General features: G+C 41.4%; 1 protein-coding gene across 8 annotated transcripts in view; it reads left to right on the top strand.

The window, feature by feature from the left end:
- The window catches only part of ABCC5 (ATP binding cassette subfamily C member 5), a 52,750-nt gene extending 35,862 nt beyond the window's left edge, over positions 1-16,888 (top strand). For 4 of the 8 annotated variants that reach the window (XM_080624342.1, XM_080624345.1, XM_080624340.1 and 1 more), the window contains 13 exons: positions 342-488; positions 847-976; positions 1,508-1,661; positions 1,805-1,933; positions 3,691-3,877; positions 5,185-5,274; positions 7,759-7,948; positions 8,672-8,831; positions 9,259-9,337; positions 9,921-10,034; positions 11,102-11,266; positions 11,988-12,071; positions 14,365-16,888. In XM_080624342.1, the coding sequence (XP_080480468.1) occupies positions 342-488; positions 847-976; positions 1,508-1,661; positions 1,805-1,933; positions 3,691-3,877; positions 5,185-5,274; positions 7,759-7,948; positions 8,672-8,831; positions 9,259-9,337; positions 9,921-10,034; positions 11,102-11,266; positions 11,988-12,071; positions 14,365-14,424 (1,689 nt within the window). In that variant the 3' untranslated portion in view covers positions 14,425-16,888. Of the gene's footprint in view, positions 1-341; positions 489-846; positions 977-1,507; positions 1,662-1,804; positions 1,934-3,690; positions 3,878-5,184; positions 5,275-7,758; positions 7,949-8,671; positions 8,832-9,258; positions 9,338-9,920; positions 10,035-11,101; positions 11,267-11,987; positions 13,602-14,364 lie in introns of those variants that run through there. The other 4 variants (XM_080624344.1, XM_080624343.1, XM_080624347.1 and 1 more) reach the window with 3 other exon arrangements.
- The last annotated feature ends 48 nt before the right edge of the window (positions 16,889-16,936 follow it).

Raw genomic sequence — 16,936 nt, 5'->3', positions numbered from 1 at the left:
GTTGCTGTGCATTAGGAGTGGTGGTATAAAAGTATCCAACATTGTTCAGAAGAATGCAAGAAAGAAGCATGAAATGAGGGATTAGGAATTAGATGAAGTAGGTATAGTGGTTGTTTTTTCAAATATATTGCAGAAAAAAGGCCAACGGTTACAAAGCTGCAAGTCAGCAATCTCTGCTAAGGGAAACTTTCTGAAGTATTCAAAGATCACTGAAGTACTTTACTTAAGGAAATACCAAATATAGTGTGAGGGGACACAAGACTCTAAAGTTCTAGCACGTGTAATGTGTACATGCTTAATCCTTGTGTTAGCTGTTCACTGAAACCTTGAATTTTCTGCAGAACACTACTGTGACTTTGGGAAATGATACTGTTGTAAGCAACAGTATGAAAGATAACCCTCATATGCATTACTATGCTGGCATCTATGCACTGTCTATGGCAGTTATGTTGATCCTGAAGGCTGTTCGTGGTGTTGTCTTTGTAAAGGTATGTGCCAATGCTCTTATTTTTCTTATCCTCGCCACATCCCTTCCCCCTCCTTCCACATATTGCTGTCACCGTGATTCTTTTGGTCACCTCCCAAGATTGACTTTTGAAACAGAGGAAGTCAGATCACAGACTGTGAGGTTTCCGTAAGTCAACTCTTGGGGCTGCACCATGCTTTCTGTTAAACTTTTGCCCAAATTAATAGCTTCCTCCCACTAGTTGGAAGCACAAAATGCAAGGCAAAAAACCCCTTATTGTTGGAGAAAGAAAATGAGCAGAGTGTTTTGGTGCCCGGGGAGGTCCAGTGATGGAAAGGCAAACATCTTTCATAATGCTGCAATGTTTTCTGCATTGTCAGGGAACTCTCAGAGCATCCTCAAGGCTCCATGATGAGCTCTTCCGACGAATTCTGCGTAGCCCCATGAAATTCTTTGACACTACACCCACTGGGCGTATTCTCAACAGGTTTTCCAAAGACATGGATGAAGGTATCTCCCACTGTATGCACTGTAAATCCCACATTCAGACCTCAGTTAACTCCTTAATATTCTCTGGTCTCTTTTTATTGGGGGGATCGTATCCTGTATCTGTTGCCAAATGTGTAGTTGGAATAGACGAAGCCAGAATTGGGGCATACTTAGGTTATGATTCTAGAAGGCACCTGATCTCAAGTCTGTCTGTTAACTTATAAAGAAGAAAATGTGCAGCTGCTTTTGTACCTATACACTGCACATGGACTCTTAGCAGTTAATGGTATCAGGGTGAAGCTGATTTTCAGCAAAGTAGTAATTACGTCAGAATTGTATCCCTGGTATTTCTGCAAATGGGAATACTTGGAAAGATGACTAACACCTCAGAAGACAAAAGCACCCCTGATGAAAATGTATATTTTTAATTTGACTAAACCATGAGAAATCACTATCCTTAATGATGATGATCAGCTGTACTGAATTGCTTTGAATAGGTTGTTTGAGCTTTCTGTACTCAAGATCTTCCTCTTTTCCCTCCATCTCTTCCAGTTGATGTTCGTTTGCCATTTCAAGCAGAAATGTTCATTCAGAATGTCATCCTTGTGTTCTTCTGTGTGGGGATGATTTCTGGAGTTTTCCCCTGGTTCCTGGTGGCCGTGGGGCCCCTCATTGTCCTGTTCACAGTCCTACATGTTGTGTCTAGGTAAGTGCAGCTTCTTTGACTAAAAGTAAAGATGCTTTAACCTATTAGTAAGAACATAGGTTTCTTCAAGCATATATGCGTTTATGTAGTGGTTGGCATATGGTGGTTATATTTGTCACTTAAAAATGGTGGTTTCCTTCCAGAGTCTTTATTCGAGAGCTCAAGCGTATGGACAACATCACACAGTCTCCATTCCTGTCTCATATTACATCTAGCATCCAGGGTCTCTCCACAATCCATGCCTACCACAAAGGACAGGAATTTCTGCACAGGTCAGTCTAGATATTCATCTGAGAGTGGTGGAGCACAAAGCAGGGTGCAACAGGTTTACATTCAGAATGATTTATTAATGGATTCTGTAGCTGATGGCATGCAAATTTGGCCTAGAAGGTGAAATTTACTTGTCAGGGTCAAAAATAAAAAAGAACAATTAGAAAGGGTAAGGGAAAACTCCCCAGTAGCCAACTAGAACAGTGGTGGAGTCCTATGTGAATGCTCTTCTCTGGAGTTCTCTGCAGTGCAGCAGATGGCATTGATGTTGGTGAGGACAACTTTTTGGCCATACTTTTTCTCTGGTAGTGTATACTTCCTGTCAGGTCCTCCTCATACTTTCTACTGGTTGTTTCTCCTTTGGTATTAGCATTAGTTTAGAGCATGCTAACAAAAACTCAGTGTGCATGTTGATGAACTGTTAGTTTCTGTGCACATGTATAATTAGATAGTACTTATCAAGTATTTAAGTGATTGTTAGCTGCCTTGTGCACTATGCTTGTTTTCTCCTAGTATAAACTAAAATCTGCAAAGCAAATGTTAGTGAGGGAAAGTGAAACATTTCTCCAAGTGAGTGGTAGCTGCTCATGAGAACCTGCCATAACAATTATCAGGGTTTTGCAGGTGCAAGGTCATGAGACCAACAGTGTTGGAGTACAGGGATAATTGCCACAGAAGATCTGGAAAAACATTGCTACACCAGTTTAGATAAGAAGCTGTGGAGGTGCAAATAGCACTCCTCCCTTAGCATTGCTGGTGCTAGAGTGCTAAGGCACTGCTCACACTGTGCAACAGTGGTTGGTGTAAAACTGAGTTGGATGATCAGAAAATCTAGTTATTGGCTTTGTGAATGTCTCAAGTGTCTCCCTTTAAATATACCTTCTCAGCTCTGCAGTGTCAGGATTGTAAATAAAGTAGTTATCGATGTGTTTTAATTAGCGTCACTAATCGTCACTAATCGTGTCAAAACTTACTGTAACTTTTATACACTTATGTATAAAATAACACATTCTGTGCATATTCCGAAGCTCTACTGCTGTTGCCTGTGGAGTAACTTATAGCCATTCCAGAGCACCCTCTGGAACGTCTTGCATAGGTGAAGTTATGAAAGTATGTGTAATATCCCTGAATTTTGGATCATCCCAGTGTAGTTCGTTGTTGTACACAGTGTTGGGGAGAAGTTGCTGCCTGAGCATTCATACACCATTCAAGGAATCGCACACACATAACCCAAGACTTTAACTGCTAAGACTGAAGTCTCTTCACAGAGAGTAGCTCCAGTGAGCCAATGAGTATCCCTTTTGATTTCCTTGCATGTGTGCACACCTGTGCCTTTCTAGTCCAATGATGATTTTTTTGGTCTGGGGTTTTCTAATACCTTATTGGATTCACATCCCAAGGCTTCAGCAAATCTAGCTACTCATGCTAAGCAAGTAAAGCTAAGCCAATACCATGCTAAACCACACAATATTATAACTCTGACTCAAACTATTTAAAACTTATTCAAGCTAAATAACTAATATCTCTCAACACACAGAAGCTTGGCAATTTGACTTCCAAAAGTTTGAGCTGAATAGATATGACGTGATTTGTGAAAGTTTGTAAACCCTGCTTTCATAGCCTAGTTAGAGAATTTGTTAGAGATGGGCTAGTCTTCTCACCCTAAATTCTGGTACTGGAACAGGGGTTTAAGTGGCTCTGCTATTTGTAGAACATCAGGCTTGTGAAAGTCGACTAACCTTTCCTGTATTTGTTTCAGATATCAGGAGCTCCTAGATGACAATCAGGCACCATTTTACCTGTTCAGCTGTGCAATGCGCTGGCTAGCTGTACGGCTGGACATTATCAGCATTGCTCTCATCACAACCACTGGCCTTATGATTGTCTTAATGCATGGCCAGATTCCTCCTGCCTATGCTGGGCTGGCAATCTCATATGCTGTCCAGGTGAGTATGTCCACATACGTAGTTATCGCTAATAAGTAAAGGTAACACATCATTGAAAGCTTTCCTTAATGCACTAGAATGGAAGACAGTACTACTACCCATTCTAGTAATGGAAGGGAAATTAATTCAGAGTTCGGACCTTCTGCTAGTAGCCAAAGTACAAATTATGAGGAGCTGTATGTTTAAGACTATTTTTTGGGAGCTGCCTTTCTTTAAATGATGAAGTGAAAACCATTTGAGGCTCTTTATATGCTGCAAATTGCAATTTTCCTGGATATTTCCAGAAATTGGGTTGATAGTACAAAAGACATATGCCAGACTGATACCTGAATATATTTAATATATTTTCTGCTGTATGTTTTCACAGCAAACAGCATCCAGAATTGCAGCTGTGTGCGCTGGTTAGACTTTAGGGCTCAGAATACTTGCAATTAAAGCTGTTGTTTGGCCTTTTCTGTCTCCTGGTGGTTGTAAAGTGAAACTACAAAGCAGATGACTAATACCTGAAACTGTTGCTTGTGGGAAACCTTTCTAAACTTTTGGCTTTACAAGTGGTTAATAAATTATGATTATTCTAAAATTAACTATGAAGTAAAATTAACTTGCCTTGGGCACCTTAGCTGTATGGTGCCCAATGCCAAGAGTACTTGTGTCAGATATCATAAAATCATAGAATCATTTAGGTTGGAAAAGATCTTTAAGACCATTGAATCCAACCGTTAACCAAGCGCTGCCATGTTCACCACTAAACCGTGTCCCTCAGTGCCACATCCACGTCTTAAATACCTTCAGGGATGATTACTCCATCATCTCCCTGGGCAGCCTGTTCCAGTGCTTGACAACTATTTTGGTGAAGAAATTTTCCTGATACCCAATCTAAACTTCCCAGGTGCAACTCGAGGCCATTTTCTCTTGTCCTATTGCTTGTTACTTCGGAAAAGACACCAACCCCCGCCTCACTGCCCCCTCCTTTCAGGTAGTTGTAGAGATTGATAAGTTCCCCCCTGAGCCTTCTCCATGCTGAACAGCCTCAGTTCCCTCAGCTGCTCCTTGTAAGACTTGTACTCAGACTCTTCACCAGCTCTGTTGCCCTTCTTTGGGCATGCTTCAGCACCTAAATGTTTGTCTTGTAGTGAGGAGCCCGGAGCTGAGCACAGGATTTGAGGTGCAGCCTTACCAGTGCCGAGTATGGGCGGGATGATCACTTCCCTAGTCCTGCTGGCAGCACCATCCATTAGGTTAATCTCTTAATTGAATAATAAATCACAGCTCTCTAAATTTGTCTTTGTTTTGTCCAATCACTACAGTTAACAGGGTTATTCCAGTTTACAGTCAGACTTGCTTCAGAGACAGAAGCTCGCTTTACCTCAGTTGAGAGAATTGATCACTATATCAAGGTAGGACGATAATACATTTCAGTTGCCTGTTGTAAAATTTCTTGTTGCTGGCGTAAGAGAAAAGAAAGTCAGCCATAGTAAGCCTCAGTGCAGAATGTATGTTTCTGATCTTGTATGCGCATTAACACACATGTTGTAATACTGCAGAGTGAATTTTTCTTGTGAAGCATGTATATAAGCATTGGCAAGATGAATGGCACAAGAGCTAGTAGGTAACTAAGCTTAAAGATGTTACTTGGCTGACATTGGCATCACTGAAGTTACATAAGGGTATTGAAAGTTTGTCCTCAGTAAGGCATGGAGTATGTGAAAGGGGTAGCTAGGAATTCAGTATGATCACAGTAAAATGATGGTCTTCTGGCATCCTTCATTCCAAACGTAATGGAACTCCTTCATTTAAGCACAGTAACTGTTTGTTACTTTATCTATACGTAATTCTGCTTCATCCTCATAAGTCTACTTCTTTTTCCACAGCTGTCTTGTATAACATATTTTTATATGCTTAAAAAGTCAAAGAATTGCTCTCATTGCAGAACTGCGCATAGGTCAATGGGGAGAGTGTAGCCAGGTGAAAGCCTACTGGATCTGGTCTTTGAAGTGTGAAAGGCTTTTTTACTTAACACACTTAACTCTTCTCCTCTGAACTCTGGAGGGAGATATGTATCCATTTCATTAATCTAGACTATGTAGTAGTTGATATGCTTAGAACACTTTTTTAATCTGTGGATTTAATGCTGAAGAGAAAATAATTAAGCTGCCCACTCCCCCAGATGAAGAAATTACTCATAGAATCATAGAATAGTTAGGGTTGGAAAGGACCTTAAGATCATCTAGTTCCAACCCCCCTGCCATGGGCAGGGACACCTCACACTAAACCATGACACCCAAGGCCTCATCCAACCTGGCCTTGAACACTGCCAAGGATGGAGCATTCACAACCTCCCTGGGCAACCCATTCCAGTGCCTCACCACCCTAACAGTAAAGAATTTCTTCCTTATATCCAATCTAAACTTCCCCTCTTTGAGTTTTAACCCATTACCCCTTGTCCTGTCGCTACAGTCCCTGACAAAGAGTCCTCTCCTCTTTCTAAGTAGAAAATTTCTATGTGGAAGACTTGATGACCACACAAGCTGACAACTGTATGCCATATACTGTCTGGTATCTCTCACTGGGCTGAGGTGGGTTTATCACTGTCAGTGGCAAGGCCTATAGTTGTAGGCTGTTGGTTTCATTGATTAAGTTGTAGTCTATCATTATATATTGCTCTTAAGCAACATTTTCTCTGATGTTTATTATTTGGATCTCTAGACAGCCATTTTATTATGAAACTATAAAACAAGTTTGAATCTGAAGTGAAGGGGTGGATGAGCAGTGAAACACTGTACAGGTTCTGTGTCTTACAAGTCCCAGGCTTGGCTTCTTTCAGTGCAGGCTCAGAGGCTGCTATTCTGAGCATTAAGCTCAAAGAACTGTAGTACTATTGTTGCAGATAGCTGTTTTCTCAAACTTTTGGAGTCCAATTAATGTCTTTAAGTAGGTATTGCAGATGGTCCACAACTAACACAGTGCCTGTGGGATCTTTCCGTAGTCAGTGTAGGAAATGGGTATCTCCAGAGGGCAGTTTGTTACCTGTTCTAAGTGTTTATATTAGAATGAGAAAAATGAATAATGCTGGTTGCTTTGTAGTGACTATGAAGGAGTTGATGGGTCTGGTTTATTTGGAAATTGTTACTTTGTATGTGTTTAAAGTTACATGAAGTGAATCTGACAGTAGGATTTCTGTGTTCTGTGAGGCTGCTTGAAGCAAATATGGGAGGTGACCTTGGCTTCATCCTAAACATATATAACACGAGCTATAAAGGCACATGTTTTGCTTTCTGCTTTTCTGTTGAATCTGAACTGCTTAATAAGGGACCTATTAAGTGGCAGAGTAAAATTGAAAAAGTGGGCAAGCTGGAGAGGCCCCAACTGACTCAGTGATTTAATAGAACAGGGGCAAATGAAGAAAAGAAAGAAGAGCATTTGTACAATGTGTTATGTGGGTGTTCTTTCCTGTGTCAGGATCCACAGAGGTGACCCTAGCATGACATAGCAAATGAGACATAGAAATACAGTAGATCTGCATCCAGAAGCATTCAGGCTTTGGAATGCCACAGAACTCAATAGGGCTTTACCCATAAATAATACCTAAAATACATTTTGAATTCCATTGATCAAAACCATTGGTGCATTAGAAGGACCAGTGTCATTACTAAGGCAACAAAAGGGTAATAACAGTGTGGTCAGTAATAACACAGTAAACTTCTGAACCACTGGGCCCACATCCAGCTACACAGCTCATCATAAAACTGCCATGAACTGATATGGGCCAAGTCTGCAGGGAAGAACTCCTGCTGAAGCTGCAACTGATAATTTTCCTTTCTGGTGTTTTGTTTACTGGAAGCTGAACTTCTGGGATATGGGTTTTGTTTTTATTTTCAAAGACACTTTCCCTGGAAGCTCCTGCTCGAATTAAAAATAAGACTCCTCCTCTGGACTGGCCACAGGAAGGTGAAGTTGTTTTTGAAAATGCAGAGATGCGATACCGAGAGAACCTTCCTCTAGTACTTAAAAAAGTGTCCTTTACCATCAAACCGAAGGAAAAGATTGGCATTGTGGGAAGGACAGGCTCAGGTAAGGAAAGACACCAAGCAGTTACATTACTGCTTTTGCAGAATGGGAATGTAATAAGAGTGGGACAGTCCTATTGGTTCTCCTCTTGTCTTCTCTGTGGTTGAGTAAATTGTTAATTGCACAGGAATTATCCATCAGTCTGTCGGTGGTTATTTCATGGGCATACATAAACAGGATCCTGTAAACAATAATGAAGGCAAGTTTCCATTTAATGTAGAGGGATAATCCTATTACACCTGAGCTGGTATGCTCATAATGTTTAACACCCAAGCTACTTATCAGCACAGAATGCTCATTGCAGCTTATTTGACTCTGTTGAAAGTTTTATTTACTGATGCTGCAGCCAGGTTTGACTCTAAGCTATCTCAGAAGTCTGTAGTGTGAATAATCAGAAGCCCTGTCTGTGAGATGACTTAACTCCAAAATGTCGTTTCTAGATAAGCAATTAATATTGCTGTATTGGGTTTATGTGGCATGGTTTTGGTACTGGGGGTGGGGCAGCATAGCATGAGTCGTTTCTGGGAGAAGAGATTAGGAGCTGCCCCTACAACTGCTTAGAAGTTTAAATGCTGAACCCCAGCATTTATCAGCATTGTTTGCCAGGACTTTATGGTATTTAAAACACTTTTTGTACATGTGGACAGCTTTTAAAATGCTTTCTGATCTCAAAGCTGCTATGACTCTGTAGAAACACTAATACTGTTTTTCCTGTCTCATTTTTAGGGAAGTCTTCTCTTGGAATGGCACTCTTTCGTCTTGTTGAACTATCTGGAGGCTGTATTAAAATTGATGGAGTGAAAATAAATGATATTGGTTTGGCAGATCTTCGCAGCAAACTCTCAATAATTCCTCAGGAACCTGTGCTATTCAGTGGCACTGTGAGGTTAGTGAAACCATAAAAAGTCAGAAGGACTAAGCAGGCTACCAGTTTATACTTGAACTCAGGTGCTTGGTGAGATGTTAGTTCTCAGGCATCCTACCTTCTGTTCTCTGTTTTTGAAACAAACAAAAAAGCACAGCTAAATTACTTCAGCTGACCCAGTGCAGAACTGGATGTGATCATCCTCTATGGAAGCCTTGCTTTCCCTTTAGATTTAATTGAAACTTTTGTATCTTTGTCTTCCATCTCTGCTCTTTTGTTCTTTGGCTACTCTAACCCTAGAGTGCAGGGAGCATCTGATTTCCTTGGCAAGGAAATTCTGTCAGTGGAAGGCTGGATGGGAATCATCTGTCTGGATAGGTTAGCACACTGCTGTTTTGTCATTCATTGCTGAATAAATTCTGGTTATGTTTTCTGTGTCCCCCTTCAGATCAAATTTGGATCCTTTCAATCAGTACAGTGAGGAACAAATCTGGGATGCTTTGGAAAGGACTCACATGAAGGAGTGTGTAAGTATTATGTGCCCTATGAGTTAACTGTGTTTTGGCTTCCAAACCAACAAGTTCTGTTAGTAGCTACTTCAGAGACCTTTAGGTAAAGCTTTTTCTTTGCAACTTTTTTCCCTTTGTTTATGCTTTATTTGACACCACCACACCCTCACTTTCAGACTGGTTTTGGGGTTTTTGAGTGTGCTGTATTTTGGGTGTGTGTTTTTTGTACTATATACAATAGCAGAGTGGTGGTTTATCACATGGACTCCTAGGATGTTGTAATATTTCAAGTGATATTTTTCTGTACGTGCCTTATGTGTACATTCTGCGTTTGCATTTGTGAATGTTAATGTCACCATTACACATTCATACAGAACTTAAAATCTGCTGTTTGTGAGGCACCCTGCAGCAAGTCTCACTGCCGTGATTTTTCCAATCCAATTATTTTCTTGTAAGTATGGTGCATAAGTTGCAGTAACTCCTGCAGGGACTAGATTGACTGTTTTCTTTTGGTGAGAAAGATTGTCAAGAGATCTCTATTCATGTTGATGTGATTTTGTGCAATGCTCTAAGATTTTTTTGCCTCTTCTTTCTGACACAGGTTGCCCAGCTGCCTATGAAACTTGATTCAGAAGTGATGGAAAATGGAGAAAACTTCTCGGTTGGAGAGAGACAGTTACTGTGCATAGCTAGAGCTCTACTGCGTCGTTGTAAAGTGAGCATAGCAGTGAAAGAAATAGATGGAAATAGAAAACTGATAAGATTGAAAAAGCATTTTCTTTTGTGCCCAATTCCATCTATTTGTCAGAGAAATCACACCAGCAATATTGCAACCTAGAGAGGCATAGGGTTAGAACAACTAGGAAGGCACCTGTAGCCAGCTGCTAACTCTTGTAATGTCCTGCCATCAGAAAGGGGATTGCTCATTAGTGTTATTAATAGGGTGTCAGACTGGACTAATAATTATTCAGTGTGTCCTGTGACTGGTGGACATCAGATTCTTTCCTTCTTTCACCTTTTTGTGAATGTTGGCCAAGTTTTCTCTTCTACATGATGCTCCACTAAAATGTAGACTCCAAGTGGAGTTTGGGACCATGCTGTGCCAGCAAAGTTAAAGGTTTTGCAGGAATGGAAGACAAATAATTACAGTGAGAAAGTGCTTTTGGATTGAGATTGACGAGGATTTTGATTTTAACATCCTTTTTTGTTAAATATGACACACCAAAAAATTGGTGTGATGGGTAATAACTCTGCTTCTGTTTTAAAGCCAGGCTACTCAGCAGAAGTTACTGCTCTCTCTGCAGTACCTGCACAAAACAAGTCTAGTTTAGCTTTGACAGGACACCTCTCTAAATCAGTTTATGTCTGAGTCTGAGAGGAAGGGTAATTCTTTCCAGCATAAGAAAGCTAGTAAGCCTACTTAGTATTGACTCACTCAAGAAGGAATGTCACCACTAAGGACGTGTCAGTATTTGTATTTGAGATTTAGCTGCTGGATGTAAAACTGAAAGTGGTGGAAACTTGAGGGCCAGATCAGAACCCAGATATCTTGTGGCTCTAGGATGTGACCATAAAATGCAAGTGTGATCCATAGGGCAACTTTATTGAAGGCAATTACATAAAGAATACTGAAAGGGTGCTTGTGAAAACTGCCTTTGTGACTGCAGCTCTGTAAAGAACTTACAGAGTTGGTCATGATAATTCTGCCACTCTATATTTTTTTATGTTCAGGGAAGAAAAACATTATTATAGGTAACAGCTAGGATTATGTGCTGCTTTCAGATTTTGATACTGGATGAAGCAACAGCTGCTATGGACACTGAGACAGACTTACTGATTCAGGAGACTATCAGAGAAGCATTTGCAGATTGCACTATGTTAACAATTGCTCATCGTCTGCACACGGTACTGGGCTCTGATCGGATCATGGTGCTAACACAAGGACAGGTAAGCAGAAAGACTTGTGGCTGCAGTTCCTGTTGTAGTCTGGTGGTGCCATATGTGTAGGCTGAACTGAAGGAGCACCTAGTATTTCAGTGTAGAGAGAAAATCCTTTGTGTTCATTCACATCCTTGGTAATAATATTCTAGTAGAATCAGCTGTTGCCTGACCATGAGAAGGAAAGAGGGCAAGATTTCTTTTACACTTCAAGAAAGTACTATAGAGCAACAGTCTCTTCTAAAAGTGTTTTTAATACTCCCTTTGAAGATTAATTGTGAGATGGGTAATAAGGTAAGCATCTCTGCTGAGGCTCAACTGCAGTTTCCCATTACTTTCATGAAGGCCTGTGATATCAAACAGGCATATGATGGATCCTTTACCCACTTTTCAGGCTTCTATGTGGGAGCCATAAACAGATTGAATGTAAGAGCATTTGGCAAAGCTGTTAAAGGTAGAGAGGACAAAACAATGTAGTACCTGCCTCTGTTTGCCAGAGCCACCAGATGTTGTTTCCTGCTGGGTAGTTCTAGTGTTTGAGCAAGTTTGAAGCATCCCAAGTCATAGTATGTATGCATAAATGTGTGCACTTTCACCCCCTGTTGTCTCATCTAAAGACGAATGCCATGTTTTTTGGCTTCTTCAGTACTGTTGTGAGTCCAAGGCAGGGTGGGAATCCATTTTCTGCTGGGTTTTACTGACATACTTTACCTGCCTTGTTTGCTTTTAGGTAGTGGAGTTCGACACACCGTCTGCCCTTCTGGCCAATGAGAACTCGCGCTTCTATGCTATGTTTGCTGCTGCAGAGAACAAGGTTGCTGTCAAGGGCTAAAATTCAGGGCAAAGTCATTTTAGTTTTGGAGAGCTACACTCTCTGCCTGTGGCAGGCTAGCTCTTCTTCCTCCTCCTCCTTCAAGCAGATTATTGCCTTTTCATCTTTTAATTTTTAGCACAATGTGTCAAGCCAGAGAGTTTTTAAAACCGTGTCAGAAGAATTCTTCATGTTTTTATTATTGTATTTATTCCATAATCATATTACTAATTTTTTGTTATTAAATGCACTCTAAAAATGGCTCAGGGAGCCATAGTTACAAATGTATCAGAGGCCTATAATGAAGCTTTATACATGTAGCTATATCTATACATAATTCTGTATATAGCCTATATTTACAGTGGAAATGTAAGCTGTTTATTTTATATTAAAATAAGCACTGTATTAATAACAGTGCATATTCTTTTCTATCGTTTTTGTACAGTTTACGGTACAAGAGATCTGGCTTTGTAATTGGACTGTATCAGACACCATTGTCGTTTACAGTTGGTCTTTTCCTAGTGCCAGATTTTCTGCGTGTCTGAGTGGAAGTTTTGCAATAGTGTCCTTTATTGTCACATCTTTGTTGTCTAGCACAGGGGAGAAGAGCTCTGTGGTGTAACTATTGCATTGTAACTTATCAAAGCTATTTGGAGCATCACTAATGTTCACCATGGCAGCGGCTGCTGCTTCCCATAATGCTTTCCCAAAGCAGGGTTTTTAGTGACCTCCTGAGTGGAGAACCACTTCTGGGTCACAGTAAGGCCTCATGTTTTCTCAGTGTCCTGATACAGTATTTCTTACTGTGTCAGCAGGGTTTATTTTAATGCAAGCAAGCCCAAGCTCTTCCTGCTTCGCTGATCTAACAAAACCGAAATCTAACTGTTTGTGGAATGATCTGTAACAAATTAATCATAAGGTTCAAGTCACACCCTGTATGCTAGCAGGAAAGCCTTTTCAGAGTTGCTTCAGCTGACTGACTCCTTTATCTTGAAGCTGCGAACACTCCTCAGAGGTTTAGGTTGGCTTTCACTGGCATGGGTAGCACTAACTCTTTGTTCTGCTCACTTATACTAAGGTTAAATAGTATCAATATTTCCTGTTTCTTTATTGCACACTTGTTAAGGAAACAGTCCTCCACCCCATGTCTTCTGGAACTTGGAACAGGTTCCTGTTGATCAGGATGTAACACTGGTGTAGGACATTGTTTTCTTACTGTAAAGAGACCTACCTCAGGTTACTAGGTCCTGCATAGTATGTTGCCATGATCACTGTACACCATCCTTGTTTGCAGGACCTGTGGCCCGGAGGGGCACGATCACTCCTATAATAGCCGTGACTTACTGAATGGTCAGCGTTGCATGTCTTTGTCAACTTGGACATTTTGTAGCCTTAGCATGTTTGCAAAATGTTTCACTGAGGCAGAAATCTGAAAAGTAAATAAAACTATTTTGGGTTTTGTAAATTTGATTGACTTAAGTGGTTTGCTTTGGGCAATAAATCACTTTGCACCTTTTTGAGCTCTGGAGGACAGTTTTTGCAGGCTGTTTTTGTTTGTTTCTTTGTTTTTTCCTTCTGTCTATGCACCACAGCCTGATCTTTCTTCCTTCAGAATGGAAGTGTTTCTTTAAAAGTGTAGTGGGTAATTTTTATGCCCTCCAGCATGGGGGTGGCTTACAATATATGTATGTTTGTGTTGAGTAGTACAGCGAATAATAATTTATTGTGCAAGTATTCAATCCAAGCAGCAAGGGGGGAGTTCAGATGGAATACAGAAGATCCTTCTTAGGCTCAGATTTTTCCACTTTCTTTACCTGCAAGCATTACTGTTTATAATGTGGCATGACTGCAAAGTCACAGCAACAAGCCTTTCTACCTACCAATACCACAGGCAAATAATGGCATTAACAGGGCTTAGACTGTAGCTTGATGTTTGCTTTAAATCAGAAGCTTGAGGACAAAAAACCTGGGAAGCGGCATGAGGCAGCAGAGGTGATAGGGCAAAGACAATGTCCTGCTTCTTCCTTAGAATTAGAGCTGGGTAGAATGTGAAGATCAAGGCTGAAAAGGGGAGAGGAAGAGCATGAAATGCATCTGCCTAAGGCTGTGGTTAAAACAGATCAGTCAGTTGGCATGTGCAACTCTGTCAAGGACAGCATTGTTTTGAACCCTGCAGAACTGAGTTGTCATGTCCTGCTGGGGTCAGAGCATGGCTTCATTTTGCAGCTAAGGCTGAGCTAATGGCAGTCTGGGCAAAAGGGGAGCCATCCTGATCTTGTCCTCCTTCTTCTTCCAGGCTGGGAGTTCCTTCCACTTTCCTGATGCCAGCACTGGCTCTTGCCTGGTCCAGCAGTGACTCAGTTCAGAAAGCTAACTTGCAGAAAGTTCACCCTCCAAAAGCAGGAATGCTGTACAAAGGAGACAGGAAGGCACACCTGGAAGGGAGGTGAAGTGGGGCTGCTATTTTCAGTAGGTGCTAACTGTAACAGTGGTATAGGTATGAGGAGAAACTGTGCTGAAGATTCATTGCACCGAACTGCTGCTTCCCAGTTATGCTGCTAAAATGGTCAATATTTTACTCCTGCTTCAGAGAGCTGAAATAGCTGTAGGTGTCAGACAAGGGCCTATGAGAGAGCAGGTGAACAGTCATCTGCAGGTAGCAGGGATTAACTCAACCGTTTTGTTAAACCTTAGCTCCAGCATTGTTACTTTGGAATTAAGGAGAGGGACTGCCAGAGGGCGATGTTCTTTCTGCTATGATCACTTATCTGCTTCATTTGGCACTTGTCTCACAGACAATACACAAGTATTGCTTTTCACATGGGTAGCAGTAATTTTTTTATTGGCTTTCGTCCTGAACCACAGGAGCAAGTGGAGGCCTGGCCCAGGGCCCTGTCACTGAAGTGAAAGGAAGAAACATCAGCATTTACAAATGAGACTGAAATATCTGTATCTTTGAAGCATTCTACAAGAGGTTGAGGATTATGGGTATTTTCAGGAGTTGGATCCTGCTTTAGAATTTATAGTGTGGTATCCCAGAGAACAGTTCATTCTGCAAGGATTAGAGTAAGACTGTGGGCTTGGGACAGGGGGTTTCCTTAAAGAGGTCCTACCCAAAATAGCATGGAGATCATAGATCATTATGGCATGGTTTAACCCCAGCTGACGACTAAGCGCCACACAGCTTGCTCCCCCCAGGTGCGATGGCGAAGAGAACTGAAATGATAAAAGTGAGAAAGTTGAGATAAAGACAATTATAGGTATAATAGGTAAAGCAAAACCCACACATGCAAGCAAAACAATCCACGGAATTCATTCACCACTTCCCAGCTGCAGGCAGGTGTTCAGCCATCCCCAGGAAAGCAGGGCTCCATTGTGTGATATGAAATATCCCTTGAATCAGTTGGGATCAACTGTCCTGGCTATGTCCCCTCCCAACTTCTTGTGCAGCCTCAGCCTACTCACAGGTGGAGAAGCAGAAAAGGCCTTGCCTTTGTGTAAGCACTGCTCAGCAGTAACTGATACTACATCCCTGTGTAATCAGCAGCACATACCCAAAACATAGCCCCATACCAGCTACTTTGAAGAAAGTGAACTGTATTGTGACCAAAACAAGCACACCTTCCTAGTATGTAGCAAAGGCTGAAGCCCAAGACCAACAGGTGTGCAACTTGAGAGAGATTTGTCTGGGATATTATCCTCCAGAATTTTGATTGCATCAGTTTTGCTTATTCTGTCCAAATGCAGCCAGTGCAGCTCATAAGTGCAACCTACATGCTTAGAGGCCCTGAGAGAATGTCTTCCTGCTCATCTCATCTGTCTGATGAGTGGAAATGTTGCACTTGCTTGGGACTTCAATCAAAATGCAGGTAGGATTCTTCTAAAATGGCCCAGCGGGGTCAGTGTGCAGTTAAATTGGTGCAATTAAGTCCCAGGTCCTGAACCTGGACTAGCTTGAACACATGAGGAGACTTCATTACCTGTGGTGAAGATCATACCAGGTCAGATTCCGGTATGTTACCCCTACATGAAAGCTAGAGGGAGATCGAGCAGTCTTAGTACATTGCTTGGAACAAAGTCTGAGAAAGCACTATTGTTGTTTCAAAAGGCAAATGGGATGAGTGAGAAAAAGTGTCAGAAGGGAAGGATAAATGCAGAAAATGCCATTTATGAATGGAGGATGTGGACAGAAAAGGTGGCAGGAAAAAAAGTTTCTCTTAATTAGAAAAGGATTGGGCAAACACAAAATTGCTTCTTGACGGTGCTTCAAAGGAACATACTGAGAAGGTGCAGGGAGGCTGTAATGCCCTCATCAACCAAAGAGCTTTCCTGAAGGCTGCCTTGTTCCTTTTTGCTGGAACTGTAATGTGTGTTTTACTATATATAAGCAATCACACAAGATTCCTTTGTAGACCCAGCTTCAGGTCAGTCTAGGATAATACGTGATTTGGTTTACCCTTTGTTCAGCTGGTAACAGCAGCCATATTGTGCTGGGGCCACAGTTTCTGCCTCAAATAGGATGATATGGTGGAAACTCCACTGGAACTTGGTGCATATGCTGCTGTCAGTAGTGTAAGGCATGGGAGGCTTTTACAATATGTCACTATGGGTTTGTTAAACCCACAATCATATAATAACTGTTCCTGTGTCGTCCACAAGATGTGCCTTGGAGGCTCATCAGGTGGCTGAGGTAGACTGAAAATAGTTTACGCAAGTGTCACTACATGGGGCAGAGATTTCCTTGGACGGCATGGAGTTCAAATCACAGTGTTTCCAGCACACCTGCTTCCTTCCAGCATACTGTCTCCTACCCTTGTCATGCAGAGAAACAAGCGATTGTGTAAAGACGATAATTTTGTGGTTTCTGT

The sequence above is a fragment of the Psittacula echo genome (genome assembly GCF_963264785.1).
Source record: "Psittacula echo genome assembly, chromosome: 7".
Taxonomy (NCBI): Eukaryota; Metazoa; Chordata; class Aves; order Psittaciformes; family Psittacidae; genus Psittacula; species Psittacula echo.
The sequence above is the reverse complement of the archived record's forward strand: the minus strand, read 5'-3'. Positions and strand labels throughout refer to the sequence as shown.